Raw genomic sequence first — 20,071 nt, 5'->3', positions numbered from 1 at the left:
ATGTTGTTGTTTTTTCCTCTAAATCTGGTAATACTGTGGAAAATTTTCTCATAACTTTAGCTTGTTACAGCGATGGTGGTATAGTGCCCAGCATAGCTGCTTGCCAAGCAGTTGACCCGGGTTCGATTCCCGGCCATCGCAGAACTTGTTCTATTTTATAAAGGAAGGATGTATATGTTGTCTATTTTTCCTCTAAATCTGGTAATACTGTGGAAAATTTTCTCATGACTTTAGCTTGTTACAGCGATGGTGGTATAGTGCCCAGCATAGCTGCTTGCCAAGCAGTTGACCCGGGTTGGATTCCCGGCCATCGCAGGACTTTCTCTATAGAATAAAGAAAGGATGTATATGTTGTCTATTTATGTTCAAAAACTGGTAATAGTGTGGAAAATTTTCTCATAATTTTAAGTTATTACAGCGATGGTGGTATAGTGGTCAGCATAGCTGCTTGCCAAGCAGTTGACCCGGGTTAGATTCCCGGCCATCGCAGAACTTGCTCTATTTTATAAAGGATGTAAGTATATGTTGTTGTTTTTTCCTCTAAATCTGGTAATACTGTGGATAACTGTCTCAAAATTTTGACTTATTACAGGGATGGTGGTAAAGTGGTCAGCATAGCTGCCTTCCAAGCAGTTGATTCGGGTTCGATTCCCGGCCATCACAAAACATTCTCTATTTTATAAAAGAAGGATGTTAACAGAATGTTTTCTATTTTTCCTCTAAATCTGGTAATACTGTGGAAAATTTTCTCATGACTTTAGCTTGTTACAGCGATGGTGGTATAGTGGTCAGCATAGCTGCGTTCCAAGCAGTTGACCCGGGTTCGATTCCCTGCCCTCGCAGAACTTTCTCTATAGAATAAAGAAAGGATGTATATGTTGTCTATTTATGTTCAAAAACTGGTAATAGTGTGGAAAATTTTCTCATAATTTTAACTTATTACAGCGATGGTGGTATAGTGGTCAGCATAGCTGCTTGCCAAACAGTTGACCCGGGTTCGTTTCCCGACCATCGCAGAACTTGCTCTATTTTATACAGGATGGATGAATATGTTGTCTATTTTTCCTCTAAATCTGGTAATACTGTGGACAAGTTTCTCATAATACTGACTTATTACAGCGATGGTGGTATAGTGGTCAGCATAGCTGCCTTCCAAGCAGTTGACCCGGGTTCGATTCCCGGCCATCGCTGAACTTTCTCTATAGAATAAAGGAAGGATGTATATGTTGTCTATTTTTCCTCTAAATCTGGTAATACTGTGGAAAAGTTTCTAATAATTTTAAGTTATTACAGCGATGGTGGTATGGTGGTCAGCATAGCTGCTTGCCAAGCAGTTGACCCGGGTTCGATTCCCGGCCCTCGCAGAACTTTCTCTATAGAATAAAGGAAGGATGTATATGTTGTCTATTTATGTTCAATAACTGGTAATAGTGTGGAAAATTTTCTCATAATTTTAAGTTATTACAGCTATGGTGGTATAGTGGTCAGCATAGCTGCTTGCCAAGCAGTTGACCCGGGTTCGATTCCCGGCCATCGCAGAACTTTCTGTATAGAATAAAGGAAGGATGTGTATGTTGTCTATTTATGTTCAATAACTGGTAATAGTGTGGAAAATTTTCTCATAATTTTGACTTATTACAGCGATGGTGGTATAGTGGTCAGCATAGCTGCCTTCCAAGCAGTTGACCCGGGTTTGATTCCTGGCCATCGCAGAACTTTCTATAAAGGAAGGATGTAAATGATGTCCAAAATCTGGTAATAGTGTGGAAAATTTTCTCATAACTTTTACTTATTACAGCGATGGTGGTATAGTGGTGGCACACGCTCACCAAAACTGGACAATGGAAGATTGGAAAATGTTGCCTGGTCTGATGAGTCTCAATTTCTGCTGCGACATTCAGATGGTAGGGTCAGAATTTGGCGTCAACAACATGAAAGCATGGATCCCTTCTGCCTCGTATCAACCGTTCAGGCTGATGGTGTTGGTGCAATGGTGTGGGTGATATTTTCCTGGAACACTTTGTACCAGACTCTCTGAGGAATGTTTCCAGAACCTTATTGAATCTATAAAGAAGGTCCAACCGGGTACTTCCAAGGTGTACCTAACAAAGTTTCCGGTGAGTGAAGATTTCCAACAGTCCTTCCTCAGCAAGATTTACCAACACTGTTTTCTGTAAATTACTAAGCCTCTGTTTGTAAAAATATATTTCATATGCCGTTCACATTGTGAATAGAAACATAAGTGTGTAAACACTTAAGAGTTGTGAAGTTTTTACTTGGCATGGCTAATTTATCCCATGCAGCCAATGGCAACATGCGCAGCTGAAAATGCATCCAGCTGCTTCATATTACTCCAAAATACTTTCTTTGAAGCCAAAAGGGGAAGAAATCTTTTTTATCATTATTATTTATTTATTTATTTATTTTTCTCCTTTGTCACCAGTGTTTTGTTCGTTTATTTGCCAAAGATATTTTTCAACAGCAAAAAGTGGTTCTTCTGCTTCAGTCGCTTCACGAGGGAGCGGGAGTCTTCACGCAGCGTGACCTCGGTGAAAACGTTTGCGTTACGTCACGCTTTCTGTCCCGCGTCCAAACCGTCTCCAGCGGCTTGTTGCAACTCCACGATAATCGCTTGCAGATGGGGATGTTTCGCTTGCTGGCTTCGACGCGCTTCTGGCTGATCCTGGAAAAACAGAACAAGAAACTCCTCAGTGACAAACGCAGGACGCCGCTCTTATATGTGGTTTCTCTATATTCTTCTCTCTGTGCTGCTACACCAGCCCCCGAATGGCAACGTTTATGTTCATTAGTCTGTCGTAAATTAATTACATTTGTGAGGAAACTTGTGATCTTACCAAAACACAAACTGTCATTCCAAAGTCAGAACAGAAACATCAATCCGCCCACCAAAGTCATTCTGTTGCTTTGACTTTTCAGTTTTGTTTGCTCTCGTGAGTTGAATGCTGTAAACCAGGGTGATTATATATGTATATATATATATATATATATATATATATATATATATATATATATATATATATATATATATATATATATATATATATATATATATATATATTCATTTTTATTTAGTGTGACTTTTTGTTTTGTTATTTTTTTTGACAGTTTTTATTCGTTATTTTAAGTTAAACATTGCTTTGTTTTAGTTTAGTTCTTATTACTTAAAATAGAAGTTTTGGGCTTTTTGTTTCTTATTTTGTCTCCTTTCTAGGTGCAGAATTCAAAAATTTCAAAGCATTTTATTGGGATTATGTATCAATTCAGTTGTGAGTGCTTAACAGAAGACACTGTTTTTTAAAAAAAAGATTACAATTTATAAGTGCATTCTTGTAAAGGTACATATTTAAAGATGGAGCAATAGTTCCCCGGTGAATCCCCATTTTTAAAAATATTTCTAACCTTTTAATCGGACACTTTAACTACAAGTTAACGTTTAGGTGTCACTGGAGGCGGCTGGAGTTGTTACTAGACGCCACTGAAAGCACACGCTTGTAAAATTCAATCGCATGTGCTGCAGATTTATGGGGTCAGTGTGGAATTGAATTGAAGCAGCTGTAGGATCCTTTTCATTCTGCTGAAAGCAAAAACATCATTTATGAATTAGGAGACTTTCTTGGGCAGAAGACTGAATAGATGGAGACATTACAGTTTACTTGAAACAATGTTTATTGGACGGTTGTGTGAGTTCTGATGTCATTTTTTTTCTACAGAAACAGAAGAACCCTTATTTCTCTTATTAATGTAAAATCTGTGTATTTCACCCCTGTGGAAAAGGCCTTGTCTTAAGTAGAGATGTGTAAGGATCTAAAGTGGAGAAATCTTTTCCTTCTACTTTACTTTAGTTCAGTTCTTCTTAGTGATTCTATTTTTTTATAATTCAGCCTAGAAGAGCCATTTAGAAATGGCATTTTTCCCCCCCTCAGGTTATTTTCATTTAGTATTAAAACTTGTTTGATGATCTGAAACATTTATGTTGGAGAAACAGAAGCAAAAACATTATCTCTAAGGAGGCAAATACTTTTTTTTTTTCTTTTTTTTTTACTGTAATGTATTAAACAGTACAGTATTAAACACTGGCACATATAAAAGTTAGCCAAAGTCTGTTATTCTGAGTTTGACTAAATGTACAAAATGACAAAAAATGAATGCGGTGGAAAATGTAATCCTGAAAACGGAGCCTTCATCTCATGAAGAACAAGCAAAGAAAGCTGGACGACAAAGTTCAAATCTACTCAACCACTCTACAATCAGCCTCTCTGACATCCACAAGTACAATCATCAGAGTGTTTTATTGACCTGGAACAGCCTCTAATTAAGCAATCTCTTCCATCCACTGTGATTAAAACAAGATCTGTAGAACGTTGTAAATTCCCAGCTTTTGAAATGCATTCTCACCATTTCTACATGTTGGTAGCAGGTGGCATCGAAACCTTTATTAAGCACATGAACGATGGGACCCTTTAACCCTGAGAGTCATCGGAAATGCTAGCCTCCTTAGCAATAGCATCACACAAACACAAACAGTAGAAAAAAAGCTAATTAGAGCTTTTGGAAATTTTGTAACAGAACAGAATATGAAATCAAGAAATAAGAACATTGAAGTTTATTGTCATACAATAAAATTTCAAGGGATGATCATGCTTTTTTCATTAAAAACATGGTAAATTTATAACAGCAACAAAACACAAAGACTAACTCAATTTCCCAGCAATGCGTTAGCATGGTTACAAACAAACAAAATGGAGTCCGGTCTGGCCAGCAGCCCAGAGCAGGAGTGAATGAAAGAGGTTTTGTTAGCATTGCTAGCTTTGACCTCATTACTGCAGCTAATGCTAGTCCTGGAGCTGAGGAGAGGCATAATGGGGTCAGTTCAAGAATGTACACTCATTTGCGGCAGTGAGACAAACCCACACAAACCCGGCATGGCCGCTGGTCAGAGCCTCCTGTACACACAGGTCAGTGTGTCTAATGTGTGAAGTATCAAAAAGTAACATGCAAAGTAGGGATCATATAGTCAAAGTAACCTTTTTTTAGGTTATTTGAATGACTAACTTCCTTGAAAACAAACAAGCAAACTAAAACAGTGTATCAGTTTCCTGCCTGACCTGAGGTGCAGTTATCTGTGTGTTAGTGTGTGATCTCTACCTGCTCTCCAGCTTTGTGACTTTTGGGGGGTTCGTATGAAATCGGCAGGTTTGGATTCCAACGTTAGGTAAGTGTGAAAGTCAGTCAGTTTTTTCCTGTGTTTTTTAGGCTGAAAACTGATGGTGAGAGCAGATTCACGATGCTTCCTCTGCAGAGGGAATAAGACACAACTTCTAATGTAAACCTGAATATACGAAAATAAAATCTGTTGGAGAAAAAAATATGTTTTAATGAATTTTTGAGAACATTTCTAGCTTATTTGAATTTGCTTTTACAACATTTTAAGGAGTAACTTCCAGATCCATGTCCAACCAAAAAATTTGACATTGTCTGCATTTCTTAGTTCATACAGAGCACTGGAAAAAACAAAGAGCCCACGCCACTGAACCCCATAGAAAAACACCAAATATTGATTTCTGAACTCTTCCTGAATTAAAATATTAGTATTGTTGTTTCTAAATGAACATGAACTTGTTTTCTTTGTATTACTTGAGGTCTGAAAGCTGAAAGCACTGCATATTTTTCATTATTTTGACCATTTCTCATTTTCTGCAAGTAAATACAAAATTTTTGCTGGGAATTTCGGAAACATGTTGTCAGTAGTTCATAGAATAAAAGAATAATGTTCATTTTACTCAAACATAAACCTAAAAAGAGTCAAATCAGAGAAGCTGATCATTCTGAGTGTCCTCTTAACGTTTTCCAGAGCTGTATTTCACTTGTAAACATTTATTCACTGAACACAGTAATAATAATTTACAACCTGCTAAAATCATATAGTTATGTCTACAAAATCTCAATTTTGTTAACAGTTTGATCTCACTAAGTCTTTTTTTAAAACTAACTTCAGGTGAGCTTGTTCAAACTTCAAAGTGTACACATTTTTAAATATCATGTATTCTTATTCCACTTAACAACTCACCACTGTGTTCCGGTCTGCCTCATCATTTGCCAGTGAAATGCATTGGCATTTGTGGTTCTAATAAGACAGAATGGGAAATAGCTCATGGGGTAGGAATACTTTGGAAAGGCGCAACACTCCTTGTGTGTGTGGTGTGTGTGTGGGTGCGTTTGTTTGTAATACCTTGTGGGGACCATTTTCCTGGCACATACTACGTTGTGGGGACCCACTGTTCCTTTTGGGGACCGAAGCCTGTTCCCTCAAGGGGAAATGCTGTTTTTGGGTCAGGGGTCAGATTTGGAACTAAGGTGTGAATTGAGTTTTGGATAGGGTTAGGTTAGGATAAGGGTAAGGTTTAGGCTATAGAAATGAATGGAAGTCAATGGAAAGTCCCCACAAAGATAGCCACGCAAACATGTTTGTGTGTGTGGGAGGGGTTGGGGGGGGTGTTAGCGTGTGTGTGTGTGAACACCTTGGACCCGTAGTCCTGGAGAGCCAGTGAGAGTCAAACCAAGCTAGGCTATGTAAACAAGAACCGTGGGATTCAGCTCCAGCTCTGAGAAAGAGTGGCAGTAAAAAATGAAAGTGTCACGGTTTGGACGCTGCAGTGGCAGTAAAGCGTGGGGGGGGGGGGGAAATGACTAAAGCCAGTAAAGGATGAGGTCTGGCGATTCTCATAATTCCATGGCAGATTAAAATGTGATTTAAAGCTTGGCTCACTCCAACTGTTTCAGAACCACAGGTTCATGTGTTTGTGGATATTTAGTATACTGAGAATAATGTAGAAGCAAACCCAAACATCGGCATCAGACTACACCTCCAGTCACTGAAGTGGAGGAACTCTTCAGGCTCCTTACGACCCTGTGGGGTTTTTCTTAGCAACATCCTCAGGAAAAACAGAACTAAGAATAGCAAAAGGTTGCTCCCCATTCTACATCCTTCATCCAACCGCTGACATAATGAGCTGGTTGTCAAACATTTCCAGAGGCTCTTCCAAATTTATTGATTCTTCAGAAATAAATTTGAATGAAAATACGAGTCGACTCAGCATGTGACTGGGACTGAAAGTCAGTTTCAGTTGAAAATATTCATGTGAATCTTCTATTCGATCCTCTCTGTACGCAGCAAAGAGGAATCACAAGTCAGTAAATTATTAATCAAAACCGGTCCATTCAGAATAGAAATATTCTTTATTGTCCCAAAGTGAGGAAATTCTGCTATCGCAGTAGCAAGTTGAGGTAACATTAATATTCACTTAAAGGTAAAACATATAGGAAAACAAAAACAAGATGCGGCAAGGACAAATTAACAACATCAGAAAAATACTACTGGGCAGTTATTAAAAAAAATATTCCACTCAGATTACTAGTAATACTGGAAGCCAGGTTTTAAAATAAAAAAAACTACTAATAATAAAATTGTATTTAATCACATTTCTGTTTTTTTTCTTTCACTTAGTTGCATCCAGTTGAACCTTTTTCTTAGTGCCATCCTGGAGTTCACAATGATTGGTAAGTAACCAATGATACAGTACATATGGATGACCAAGCAAAAGACCAATAGATAAACGGGTAGAGGCAAACAGGGCCGGAGTAAGAATTATGTGGGCCCCTGCGCTGCAGCCTGTTTTGGTGCCCTATCTGTATGCAGTCCTATACATCAAATGGTATAAATTTCTATGTTCTATGAATTTCTATGGTCCCCTGACCACGTTGTTCCAAAAAAAATATATAACTTCAAATATTAAAATACTTTTGTATTTCAACATTTTAGTATTGTTTATATTAATGAAATAAAACTGGGCCCTGGAAACACACCCTGTAGCTGACAGGCTGAATAGAAATGACTTCAGAACATTATTTTTGTGTTACAAAAAGAAACAATATCCATGTTTGTTCCTTCATGTCACAGTTCTGTACAATGCTGCATTCATACCTAACATAAATTCAAACAAAACACTGGAGTGTGTCACGTAAACATGAAAATAAATAAATAAATAAATGTGGAAAAAGCTCATGGGGTGTGATTATTTTTGCAAGGCGCTGTAAGTCATAAATCACCTGACCCAGCAGAACATGCAGAGGGCCTGGCCCGGCCCGGCCCGAACCGGACCGGACCCAGCCCGGCTTCTGTGCATCTGATTTACAGCTTTTCATATCTGACTCCTGGTATCTGAAGAATGCTCCGTCCAACAGCATTGCTCTTGTTCCATTCAGAACACGCAGCGGCAATCAGAACGTCGTGTGTGGCTTTCCTTCTTTTTCACAACAAAGAACTAATTTTTCTTTCATGACTGACAACCAACAGGCACCAAGAGGCAGAATAAATTTGCAACCACAATGCTGCATAACTTAGAACATCATGTCAGGATGGTTGTCCTCCTCTCCTCTCTCTCTCTCTTTCTCTCTCTCTCTCTCTCTCTCTCTCTGTGTGTTTCCCATATGGCTGCTTCAGTTTCATGTTCACTTCAAGCACATCAGCTATTCTGACTGCGGTAGGGGATCATTTGTTTGCTATTGGTCAGTTTCCCCTGGCAACGTACTCTTAAAATCCGCTGCTGTGGAGACTATTCAAAGGAGGCAAACAGCTCAGGTGATGAGTCAGTCTAACACAGCAACTTCTATCTGACTGGAAACTTTCAGATAGTGAGGCCTTTTTCACAACAAATCATCCGTTGCCTTGAAGCAGTTTGCATTTTACAAGGCCCTTAAAGGGCCGGAGTCAAAGATAGTGAGTACCTTTTAAACTGAATGTTTGTGCAGGTTTGTTTTTTGTTCTTGTTGTTTTAGTGGTCAACATATGTGGCCATTAGAAGCACACTGGGGATTGATTGGCCGCTTTACCCAAGCTTAGCAGGAAAAGCCTTGAAAAGTGTTTCTGCAGGCGCACAAAATAGATTACCTCACTGAGCGACCCAAAACAGTCAGACAAATGAGAAAAGCAAAACTGGAGACATTTCTGAAAGTAGACTGAAAGTTAGAATAAATGCATTTCTTTTATTGTTAAGCAGGAACATCCTGTTTGTCTGACCATATGGAGCTACAATCAGGCTGAAGAGGGAAGTCAGTGAGTCAAGCGAGGCAGACTACAGAGTCCAACAGGAACACTGATAGTCTTCAAAATAAAAGTTTAATAAAATGAATTGATTGGACTTCTGTGACAAAGATTGCAAACTGTGTAAGTGACTGTACTCTAGTAAGTAAGAATGTAATGTTTATTCATAAAATCATGAAATCACAAAGCTCTGTGTGATAAAACTATACAAAGAATAAAACAAACATAAGAATCAATAAAATCCTGACATAAAAGCCTGGTAAAATAATAGTGTTAATATTAATAACTATAACATACCTATAAAATAACCTGCATTTCATAATAAACCATATTTAGTGAATTCAGATTGTCCTGGAAAGCTGAAAAATAGACACACACATGAACACATTTTTTTTGCGGAAAGAAAATTCCTAACTAGAGTAGTTTCTCACCAAAATAAAGTTCATTTAAATCATTGAATCCAGTAACACATTTTCAGTTAGAGACCAATAGTGGGTAGAAGACGGCGCACGAAGCTACTAATTTCTGTAATGTAGGTTTAATGGTGGTCAGGATCTTTTGTCTCTTGCTTGACTCTGATCAGTCATCAAAAGGTCAGATACAAAATGTATTTTTCTTTTATTCATTAAATGCATTAAAATGAAGAACTTTCCTCATTTTACGTATAAAAACACACCAGTCAACCCTGTAAATTCAAACTTTGGCCGATTATACTGATTTATTCTAAGAAGGGTCGGCTTCTATTTATTGTTGTTGTTTGTTAAGTCAGTTTAATTCAGTGCACTACAATTCAAAAACGATTTCTTTATCTCGAAGGGAAATTGTTGTAATCGATATCATTTGATATCATTTGATACCGATTCAAAGTCAATTCTAGTGATTATTTCTATGTTAGTTTGTGTGTCAAAGACATTTTGCTGCAGACTTTTATTGCAGTATGTAAAAAAAAAAAGAAATCACGAGGATTTTGTGATCAATAGTCTGTTTTTGGTTACAGATTTTTAAATGTTTTATGACAAACGTAAGAACAAAAAACAAAAACAACCCCTTTATTTTGAAGGTCCTGCCCGGTAAAAGGTGCTGCGTAGTTGCTGTGAGTTTGACAGAGTGGTTGAGGACTTCGCAGCTGCTGGGCTGTGCCGTGAGTTTATATGAGTGAGGTGTGCGTGAGCGTGTTGTCCGTTTGCTGCAAGAGTTTGTGTTTGATGGCTCGACTTTGAGAAACCGGCAGTTTCCTCTGAGGGAGAGTCGGTAAGTGGAACTAACTGCGTGTTGACGCGCGCGAATTTTATAAGGGCTTGTGTTGGAACGCCAGAAAGCATCACAAGCAACTTTGTCAAGTCCAAATTGGGTTTGTAACAGCGAGGGAAAGGTTCAGAGAGATCCAACTATCGTAACGTCAGACGTTTGCTGTCCAGGTTATGCTAACTTGCTCCGTTTGGGTTTGAGTCGCGCGGAAACAGTTTAAATATTGGAACACGCGCTGCTTTTTATTTATTTATTTATGTATTTGAGCACGACAGCTTTTAAGTAAATTGTTAACTTCACATTGACTACAGGTGTGCCCCCTTCACTACAAGACGCTTTTAAAATTTGCTGACAGTGACGACACCGGCGCAGCTAAAATTAAATAAATAAAAGGGGGTCTAAAAAGTTTGCACAGAGGCGACATTTGAAACTAGACCAAAGGTTAATAATGGACATTTATGTCTGAAGGCAGGTAACGGTAACAGATGTGTATTATGTTGCAAATTTGCATGACACCCAACATCATAGCATAGAGAATGACGCCTCTTCAGAAAATCACGCAAAAAAAAAAATATATATATATATACATTTTTGCCAATAATAAGGAAAAGAGTGGGAAAATATGCTGGAGTGCATTTTACTTGTTACAATATATTGTATTGAAAGGAAACATTTTTATCCATACATTAAAACTTAGCAAAACGTGCCTGTAAATAAGGCACAGCAGCGTTTTTCTTCTTTCAATGAGTTGCAGCTCAGGAAATGTAGCCCCCAACAAAAACGCTGTCACCTAAAACACTATATTATTGTTTTAATTACCTAGCAAGAAAAAGTGAGAGAGTGGTAAAAACTAAAAACTTGTTCCAAGTCAAGTATCAAACTTCATCAGTGTTTATTTTGTTTTTTGTTTTTTTTATATACTTTGTTTTGTACTCTGGCGTAATTTCAAAATGAACAGAAATATTAACCTAAAGACATATCATTTCTTTTTTTATATATCTATATATAAAAAAACAAAGCATCATAACCCCCCACTGCCTCATTAAACAAACAAAAATAAATATTCTCAGACTCTGCTTAATGTTTTAGCACACAAATGTTGCAGGATGAGGTTTGAGAAGCTAGATGTGTTGTACACAAAATATTAAGTCATATGGGATATAAAGGCGCAGCTGTATATATATTTTTTTCACATGATTGCATTGCTTGCCAATTGCTGCTTAATTTCTGCAGCAAAAATATTTAGTGAAATTACCTCACTACCACACTCGTATCGAGGTACCTCTACCGGGTTTGTTTTACCATTCTTGCTCTTGTTTGGCGGGTAGCCTGGGTTTCACCCGCTGCCAAACTAAATACCATGTTGGTAATTATGAAGCCAACTTCATGTTCTTTCCCTACTTCTTCTGGAAGTGCGCAAAGAAGCTAATTAACGGCCGTTCCTCCTTCCCCGATCCCTGATGATTTAAAGTCAGTGAACCGAGAGGGATTGCGACAACACTCCACAACTTTGTGCATGATCATTCTAATGGGCAGAAAGCAGGCTCAGACTGCCTAATTACATGAAATTTGTCTGGGTTTTTTTCCTTTTACAACTTCTTTGTTAATACGTTCAACGTGACAATAGCCAATAGTTTAAATTCCTCTTAATGGGTCTGGGTTAATGTGACCTGCTGATAAATGAATGAATATCACTAGGAAGAATGCTTATTTTTTCATGTTATTTTTTCCCCCCACCAACTAAAGCTACAGTGTGCAAACTTTTATAAACGATAGATTTTTAAAATAAATTTGTTAAAACTGTTTGTCAGGACAGTAAAACAAGAGACAGATAATCTCTTGTTTCTGCGGAAAACAAATTAACCTGTGGTCCTTCAGCCATCTGCAGAAATTCACAGCTCCTAGTCAGAAACAACCAATCAGAGCCAGGAGGGAGGGTCTTATCAAGGTCAGTCATGCTTGTGTTCGTGCTTCTCAATGTGCTAATGGTGGAGAAACAACTCGGCTCCGTCATCCTGGTATCATGGGTCATACCCTCCCCCTTTCAACTATACATCTCGTGCAAAGATCAGATTCTTAGGTCTGAAATTACATTACATATTGAGAAAGAATCAATCGGTGAATGTAACATTATTTTTTTTAAAAAACAGTGAAATGATTACTGTTACTTGTGTAGGTGCTTTGATGACATAGGCACCTTTTTATGTACAGCATAGCAGCAAGAGACGCACAACTACTGCCTGGGTGTAGTAGAAGCAGCATCTTGCAAGATCTAGAATACAAGTTCTGGACTCCAGTTAAATATGTTTTGGAAATCAAAGTTATTGCCTCCTGGAAAGAGGGAATGTTTCCTCTGAAAAATAAGGAAGTTTGTTGATGATTTTGAGTATTTTTAGTGCGAACAAACGGCTGATGAGACGGAGTTATTGTCAACAGTACTTGGTGTTTTCTAAGTGGCTCCACTGCAGTGCTGAATTATTGCATGTTTTATTGAGCGTTCCCATGGACTCCACCTTCTGTGTTCGAGTGAAAAACTAGCAGTAGAGGTTGGTTACATAAGCCCACTGGGTGTTGCATCATTACTTTGGGGCCCCGTTTGGGGCTTCAGAGGGACCCCCATCCACCCTCCCACAGATTCCTTCACCCTTTCTGGATAAATCTGTCCCCCTAGGAAACGTGGCTCAGTTCTGCCAGAGAAATAATGCTCCACCTGTAGCATCACCAGAGTTTATATACAGTATATATATATTTATTTATTTATTTATTTATTTTTTTGCCTTTCAGTTTGTTGCAGCTCGCTTGGGTGGGCTTGGTTGTCATGACATCAGACAGAAAACATTTTAAACTGGAATGACTTGCAGATTTTTTTTTTTGTGCCTCAAAATTGACCGCACCTCTTAAACTTAATGCCAGTAAATCATCCGCCCCAAAAATATCAACAATCCCCATGAAAAACTTTGTGGCCCAGAGTTGATTTGCAGCTAAAAGTTGTCTAAGTGCCTCAATCCGAAGATTTAGAATAACCCTTTCTGTGTTTTTTTTTTTTTTTGGGTAGGGATTACTGAGATCTGGAACCTTTTTAAAAAATGTCATGAAAGGGGAAAACTGTGCTTTCATGTGGTGGTGTCCTTTCTTCAGTCTACATCATGTTGCAATCACTGCTCTTAGAAAACGTTTCCTCTGAGATTTTCACCCTGCATGAAGCCCCTCAGATCTGCTCATTTAAGTTGGTGTGACCCGTTTTTTTCCTCTCAAAGTTCTCCTCTTAAACCTTGCTGTGCATTCCTCGAATATCTAATAAAATCAAACCGCTGTAAACGATTTCAGAATCGCAGTTCAGTGTTCTTCAGGGGAGATTACTTGTTGTTGCAGGTCTTCTATCGTCTGATACTCTGATTTGTACATCTACCTTATTAGTTGTCAAAAACTAAATAATTTCAAGAAAAATGAAGATTAATAGTAACATTGGAAATGGAATATTTGGGGAAAATACCTCCATATTTATCACCATTATTATACAGTTTGTTTCTAGCAGTTAGTGAAAATGCTGCTACAGGAACAAAATAAGTCTGGGTTTTATTTGAGCACTAATCAAACCAGACAAAGTTGACACTTTGCTAGACAATGTTCACCTTGATGAACAGTATCTTAACATTTATCACTGTTGCAAGTCGTCATAGCATTGGAATGTATTTTGTTTCCACACGTTTAGAGAATTATTTATTTATTTTTTTTAATTTGAGTTTTGTTTTTTCCTTTTTAAATAAAGAGATACTCATACTGTATGTGCTGTTAAATTTAAAATCTGCTGAGGAACATTATTCTCCCGTTGTGAATTTCCTTTTCAAAGACTTGGACAAAATACTGAAATTGCAATATGTCTTCCAAATAGGTACAACTTAAATTTTAAGAAATAACTCAACATTTATTGAAGCATTACTGTTTGTGTGCCAATACCATTGACTTTAAAAATACATTACCCAGGTTGGCAGATGACATTGTTACCCAGGTTCTAATATAAATAAAGCAGAGCCCTAACTGGCACTGACAAATGTCCTGCTGCTAGCATCGTATGTCTTTTCAAATATTCGGAAGATTAGACCTCAGCAGCTGCTGTGCTGAAACAATGGCCAGTGTGTTGCCAAGTCCACATAAACACATCTAAAGACTGAGGTGGCCCAATTGTGTCAGCGAGTGCTTTAGTTCAGCCCCTGATTAGCTTTTACCAGTGAGTTTCCTCACATTCATATCAGATTATTTGTGTCATGTGTGTTCCCTCGTTACACCTTTTCTTGGGTTTTACATGGACTTGTTTTTGTTAGTCCTGTTAAAAAATGTCATTGGATGGAATGTTTACTCCCTTTGTTTCCAATGAGTTTCCATTGTTTCTCAACATAGTTTGGTTCAAGTATTGAAGTAACTGTAGCTAACAGAATGGTGGCTATGAACATAAACAAACAATGAAAATCATGCAACTCCCATTGTTGTACTGTTTGATACTTTGGGAAAACTTGGTATTTAGTTGGGTGGCACTTGTTATAAAAAATTTAGAACCACTGGTTTATGTAACCTTGGATGCCTCCATTGGGAGTTTCATGACATTTTTTCTCTCCCCCAATCAATCAAAATGAGATTGATTGGGGGCATCAATAGGTGTTGTGATGCCAGTAGCTCCACTCCAACCATATCATCGTCCTGCGGCGCTACAACTGAAAGGGGTCAAGGAAACGTGTGGTACTGGTGGAAACGAGGCACATGTATACCATGACTGGCTAACGGCTAGCTCCTAACGCTAAAGTTTGTCTGTTTTGATTCTTCCTTGGTAGTAAACCAAAGGGTTATTTCACAGAATATTGTGGGACCTGGGCTATACTTGGCTATTTTCAATCTGAATATCTCAATTGTCCAATTCAACACTGAAAAGAAATTCTTTACATATGTCTGTTTTTTTTTTTTAAAAAAGGAATGTTTTAGGTCAATTCTGCACTGTTTTTCTGTGTCAGATTGGTAAAAGACAAAAAAACAAACAAACTCGAAGACCGGTATCGGAAGTGAAAAAAGTGGCTTGTTGCATCTCTGTTTGTGTAGTCTCATTGCCTAGCTTGCATGTAAAAGGCACACCCGCCTCACACAGACCCGTCTTTGGTATCATGTAGTGGAACTGACAACAATAGACACGTGGCGGTCCTCTCCACCCTGCGTTGTAATCATCTGCGAGAGATTTAGATTGGGCTCCTGATGTAGCTTGTTGCTCCAAGAGCAACTGGAGATTAAAATGAGTCATGAAACGCTATACTCTCGAACAGCTGGACTGAATTTGCTGAAAGACGTTGCAAATGGAGGATCACAGTTGTTTCAAATCTGACATGTGAAAGTTGGTTTGCTTAGTCACTTCATATAGGATACTGAAAAGAGAAAAGGAACACCCATCTGGACCTTTACCAGGCTGAATCAACCAATTGGAAAAAAAAAAAAAATAAGCGAAAGGAATGGTCTTAGACAACATGAGGACTGACGCCGCCAACTGGGTGAGGTCATAGCTTGAAGCGTTCTCACGTGGTTCCTTCCAGAGTCCCACTTCCCTCATGTCTAAATGGTTACAATAGATCAGAAGAGGCATATGAGTTGGATATGAGCCGTATCAAGTTGCCGTGTTGAGCTGTTAGCCATGCATGAAGTCACACCTACACCTGGTTCTGCTCATCATGCGGGTGCTACTGACTGTTCTCATATAGCAAGGCTAAGGGTTAGCATGCCGGATGTTTGACATGGCATTAGTGCATGGTTGTGTGGATAACCTTGATGTTGCCATTTCCTACATCCCACAGCAATATGTGTTTATCTTCCACATCTGTTTGCTCTCATTTTGATTTAAATGGTCCGGTTGTTACTTCATTTGGGAGTGTCGGACACATTTGACCAAGACGGTCAAATGTTCCTTTCACTAAATATTTCCCGAAGACTCCACCTCATTGTTTTTCCTGCCACATCTGGTAGATGCTGGTTATTTAAACCGAACCAAACCTCTAAAATTTTCTTTTGCATTTAGTTCCACAGTAACTGCATTAAAACTTGTTGCACATATTAACATTGATGGTAGCAGAAAAAATGTGATTCAAACTCTTATGGGGTAATATGTCCCCTAATATGTTGTTGTTGCTTTGATCTCCTCTTGTGTTATGCATTTTTTTTAATACTTTGTTTTCATCTGCTGGGTCTTTAAAATTTTATTATTTTTATGAGTGGGAACTACAGACCACCACATATACTAGCCCTTAACTAGCTAGCTAGCAATTTAAGGGCTTGCAAATAGTGATTTTGTCTTTCAGTGTCTTGTTTTCTTAATACTTCTGCGAAGTCTTTCATTTTTTGTTTATGAATGGGAGCTGCGGATCACCACATAATTTTCCTTCAGGATCAATAAAGTATCTGTCTAGAAAGTAAGTATCTAGCTAGCTTGCTTCCTACCCAGATGGTAATTTTTTTTAATAGTGATTTCAGCTTGACGGCTTTAATTCAGAAATACTTTATTTATCCCAAATGGACATTGTATGTTACAAATTTCAGTTACTTGAGTCATTATGGATCATTATAACTCTGAGCACGATCAGCTGCATTTGATTATTTCATTTTATACAGTCTGACATGGTCCCAATGCAAACTGATGTGCTGCACAAAGACTTCAGACCTATTGCTTATTTTTAACTCTTGTGCCTCTTGGACTTTGCATATTCAACACAATATTCAAATGGCCATCTAGGTAAAACTACAAGATACTGTAGGGAAATGCAGTAGCACTCTGTGAGGCAGCACATTTGAAGAAGTACTTGAATAAAGATGAAAACTTTATCAATCCTCCTTTGTGATTCATAAAGTTCAGATGAGGAAGCATCTCACTTAGGGTGCTAATGGTTTCTTTTCATTGCTTATTCAATATTTAACTTTTCTGGTTGCATCACAGTTCTCAAATTTATACCAGTGTGAAGATTTAACATGCAACAAATTTTATTTTGTACCCCACATAGTTTCAGAGGGAGGAGACAACCTACCATTTATTTTGTTATGACTGTTGAGTCTCTGCCATGTGAGAAAGTAGTCCTGCCTCTGACCTTTTTCTCTCTTTTTGAGTCAACAAATCTCATGGAATAAATGAAAAGAAACCCCTTCACCCGCTTCCTTTTTTCTTTCCAGTTTTCTTGGATTTCCTTTGCTTCTCATTAGAAGCGATTCCCAGTTCTGGTTATTGTGGCCGTATTGTCCTTTGGCGTTAGAAACACACCAGGTGCGCGTCTGCTGGCTGGGATCCTATTGGCCCGCTCTCAGATGCCGGCACGTTTCGCACCGTTCTACCCGTTATTTCCTTACTGGGACAACACGAGTGACGCCACCAAACCCAGCCCTCGGTTCTGTGGGCTGTGGTCGCTGGTGAGCCGTCTGTCGCCTCCATAGCGATCACATGACTTCAAGTCTGTCGAGCCTTCATCCTCTGTCAGTCTTTGTGTTCTCTTCATTCACGAAGGTCTTCTCTATAGTTTTCTTTTTTCCTTCCCAATGAATGTATTTTGTGTTAAATAATCATTTCTACAAAAGAAGCAAGAACACAATGAAAGGTACAGTCTTTTCTTCCCTTCAGCATTTCATTTAATATACTTTGTCAGCTTCTGTTTTTTAAATTTTTTTCATTTTGTTCTCTTATTGGTGAACTTTAAAGCCAATTTTCTTGCCAGTATCCTTGGCAGCAGGCTGTAGTGCGGTGGGAGACGGGGTCTGCTTAGTGTAACGGTTATTTTGCTGCTGCTGAGCAGACATGTGGGTCAAAGCACTGTAGACAGATGAAGCTGAGACCAGCAGAGCTGATAAAATGGATGAGGGGAGGTGGAGGACTGGAGGTGTGTTTGATGGCTGCTGTCAAGATAAGGTTGTGATGTGAAACTGGTTTTCTTTTGGGCAAGGCTCACTTTTTGGTTTATTTTCTTCCACTTTTCAAAGCTGCTGTTTCAGGATTAGCCATATGGATTGTTCAGACTCCTTATGCTACCTTTAGCCCTTCTTTCAACACCAATCACCTTATCTGCACTCTTTGAAACTCTTATCTACTTGTCCGCTGTCTATTTGTGGTTAGAGAATGACACTCTGATCCCTTGAGAGCAAGAAGAAGTTTGGGTCATGGTAGGTCTGGACCTCTACTTTTTATGTTTCAATCAGTGCGACGAAAAAGGAGATTGTGGAATGCTAAGCAAGAGACACAAGCTTTGATCAATCGGACTTATCTGTTTCTTTATCACGTGTTTTAAAGAACAAGGGGTGCTGGATAACCTTTTAGACTTTAATATAACTGTGAATTAACTACGCATGTCCAGTTTTGGGACTTTTTGTCGCAGATAATATAAAAGCACCAAAAAATTGGGCAATTTTTCTATGAGTGGATCTGGTTAATTGTTGAAATTTTTTTTTGATGGTTTATTTAATGTGTTGAAACTAAGAACTGCGTTTTTTTTGTTGGTTTTTTTTGTTCTATAAACTCCTCAACCAACCATGAATGACTTTTGTGTAAAAGATGTAATAAAGATGGAGAACATATTTTGATCAAAATGAGCTCAATTTTAGTATTTTTTTCTAGCATTCAAAACTTCTGTATCTGTCAAAAAAACTGAATTCAGTCTTATATTTAGAAAAAGGATACAGAAAATCTTGTCAAACATGACATTCTTTAAGAAACTTCTCTTGCTCCTGTTTAGTATTTTCATTTGGCTCAGTTAGCTGAAGTGCTAGGCTAATGCTAAGTCAGTTTTGATGTGACTTGTTGATAATTCTCGGCCTAACTTTCATAGTGGGATATTTTTGATATCCAAATATTTAAGTGTGCGTGGGAAACGTAATATACAAATAGTTACTCAATTTAATGTCTGTCAAATATGACTGTCATCACTAATTAAATGGATTTCTGATAATTCTGGGGGGAGTTTTTTGTATTTCTGTTTTTAGATGGATCTATTGATGAATGAGACGGGTATCATTAAAAAGAAAAAGTACCACTAGTCAGTCAGTCTTGTGTTAGCACTTTTTCTTCTCTTTGCCTAGAAATTGGTTTCTTGGATGGGGAAAAAACTAAATCTTGAATGTTTTCTATATAGTTTCTGATGCTGCTTGTATACATGAGTGCAGAACAATCTCAGAGATGCAGTTAGACCTCCCATGTGACCGCTCGGTGTGTTTTACAGAGTGTGCTCTTTGAAGCAGAAGCTGCTGAGTATGGGTTTGCCTGCATGGCTGAAAGTCATCAAAGAACCCTGTAGTGGTACACACATTTCCAGTTTTCCTGCCTCTGGGAACGTTGTTGTGGTCTTTCTGCAACTGTTTATGGAAAAACAGGAGTCAAGCTCTTATGCGCGCAGTTTTCTGTGTCATGCTGATATTTTAGAGCGGCCCAGGCATGTTAGCAATCAGCATTTAACTCTCTCTCTTTGTAAGCTAAGGGTTAAATTAAAATCACATTGTTAGCCAGTGCTTTGCTTGCTTTGGAAGAGCTAATTTCTCCAACACTAATTAGCTGTGGACTAACTGAACCCTGCTGCTTTCAGTGCCTGGCCCTGTGCCTGCTGCTTCGTGTGTATCAGCTGAGAAAGCATGGACCCGTTTTACAGTTTACCTCTTCTTAAGGAATTAAGTCTTAAAAGGCAAAAGTCTGGGATCTTTCAAATT

The 20,071-nt window shown here is 38.3% G+C and overlaps 1 protein-coding gene and 8 non-coding genes across 10 annotated transcripts in view; all 9 read left to right on the top strand.

Annotated features, from left to right (window-relative positions):
• Positions 1-69: 69 nt before the first annotated feature.
• On the top strand, positions 70-141 carry trnag-gcc (transfer RNA glycine (anticodon GCC)). Its single transcript has one exon. It is a non-coding gene; the product is annotated as a tRNA-Gly (tRNA).
• A 276-nt stretch (positions 142-417) lies between these two features.
• On the top strand, positions 418-489 carry trnag-gcc (transfer RNA glycine (anticodon GCC)). The gene has a single exon. It is a non-coding gene; the product is annotated as a tRNA-Gly (tRNA).
• A 102-nt stretch (positions 490-591) lies between these two features.
• trnag-ucc (transfer RNA glycine (anticodon UCC)) lies at positions 592-663 on the top strand. Its single transcript has one exon. It is a non-coding gene; the product is annotated as a tRNA-Gly (tRNA).
• A 107-nt stretch (positions 664-770) lies between these two features.
• trnag-ucc (transfer RNA glycine (anticodon UCC)) lies at positions 771-842 on the top strand. Its single transcript has one exon. It is a non-coding gene; the product is annotated as a tRNA-Gly (tRNA).
• A 276-nt stretch (positions 843-1,118) lies between these two features.
• trnag-ucc (transfer RNA glycine (anticodon UCC)) lies at positions 1,119-1,190 on the top strand. The gene has a single exon. It is a non-coding gene; the product is annotated as a tRNA-Gly (tRNA).
• A 102-nt stretch (positions 1,191-1,292) lies between these two features.
• trnag-gcc (transfer RNA glycine (anticodon GCC)) lies at positions 1,293-1,364 on the top strand. Its single transcript has one exon. It is a non-coding gene; the product is annotated as a tRNA-Gly (tRNA).
• Positions 1,365-1,466: 102 nt separating this feature from the next.
• trnag-gcc (transfer RNA glycine (anticodon GCC)) lies at positions 1,467-1,538 on the top strand. The gene has a single exon. It is a non-coding gene; the product is annotated as a tRNA-Gly (tRNA).
• Positions 1,539-1,640: 102 nt separating this feature from the next.
• trnag-ucc (transfer RNA glycine (anticodon UCC)) lies at positions 1,641-1,712 on the top strand. The gene has a single exon. It is a non-coding gene; the product is annotated as a tRNA-Gly (tRNA).
• A 3,474-nt stretch (positions 1,713-5,186) lies between these two features.
• svila (supervillin a) overlaps positions 5,187-20,071 on the top strand; it is a 73,883-nt gene continuing 58,998 nt past the window's right edge. Inside the window, exons 1-2 of one of the 2 annotated variants that reach the window (XM_032550696.1) lie at positions 5,187-5,233; positions 7,526-7,578. In XM_032550696.1, the coding sequence (XP_032406587.1) occupies positions 5,202-5,233; positions 7,526-7,578 (85 nt within the window). In that variant the 5' untranslated portion in view covers positions 5,187-5,201. Of the gene's footprint in view, positions 5,234-7,525; positions 7,579-17,957; positions 17,980-20,071 lie in introns of those variants that run through there. The other variant, XM_032550698.1, reaches the window with a different exon arrangement.

The sequence above is a fragment of the Xiphophorus hellerii genome, chromosome 21 (assembly GCF_003331165.1).
Source record: "Xiphophorus hellerii strain 12219 chromosome 21, Xiphophorus_hellerii-4.1, whole genome shotgun sequence".
Classification (NCBI taxonomy): domain Eukaryota; kingdom Metazoa; phylum Chordata; class Actinopteri; order Cyprinodontiformes; family Poeciliidae; genus Xiphophorus; species Xiphophorus hellerii.
Note: the sequence above shows the minus strand (reverse complement) of the source record. Positions and strands in the feature narration are given on the sequence as shown.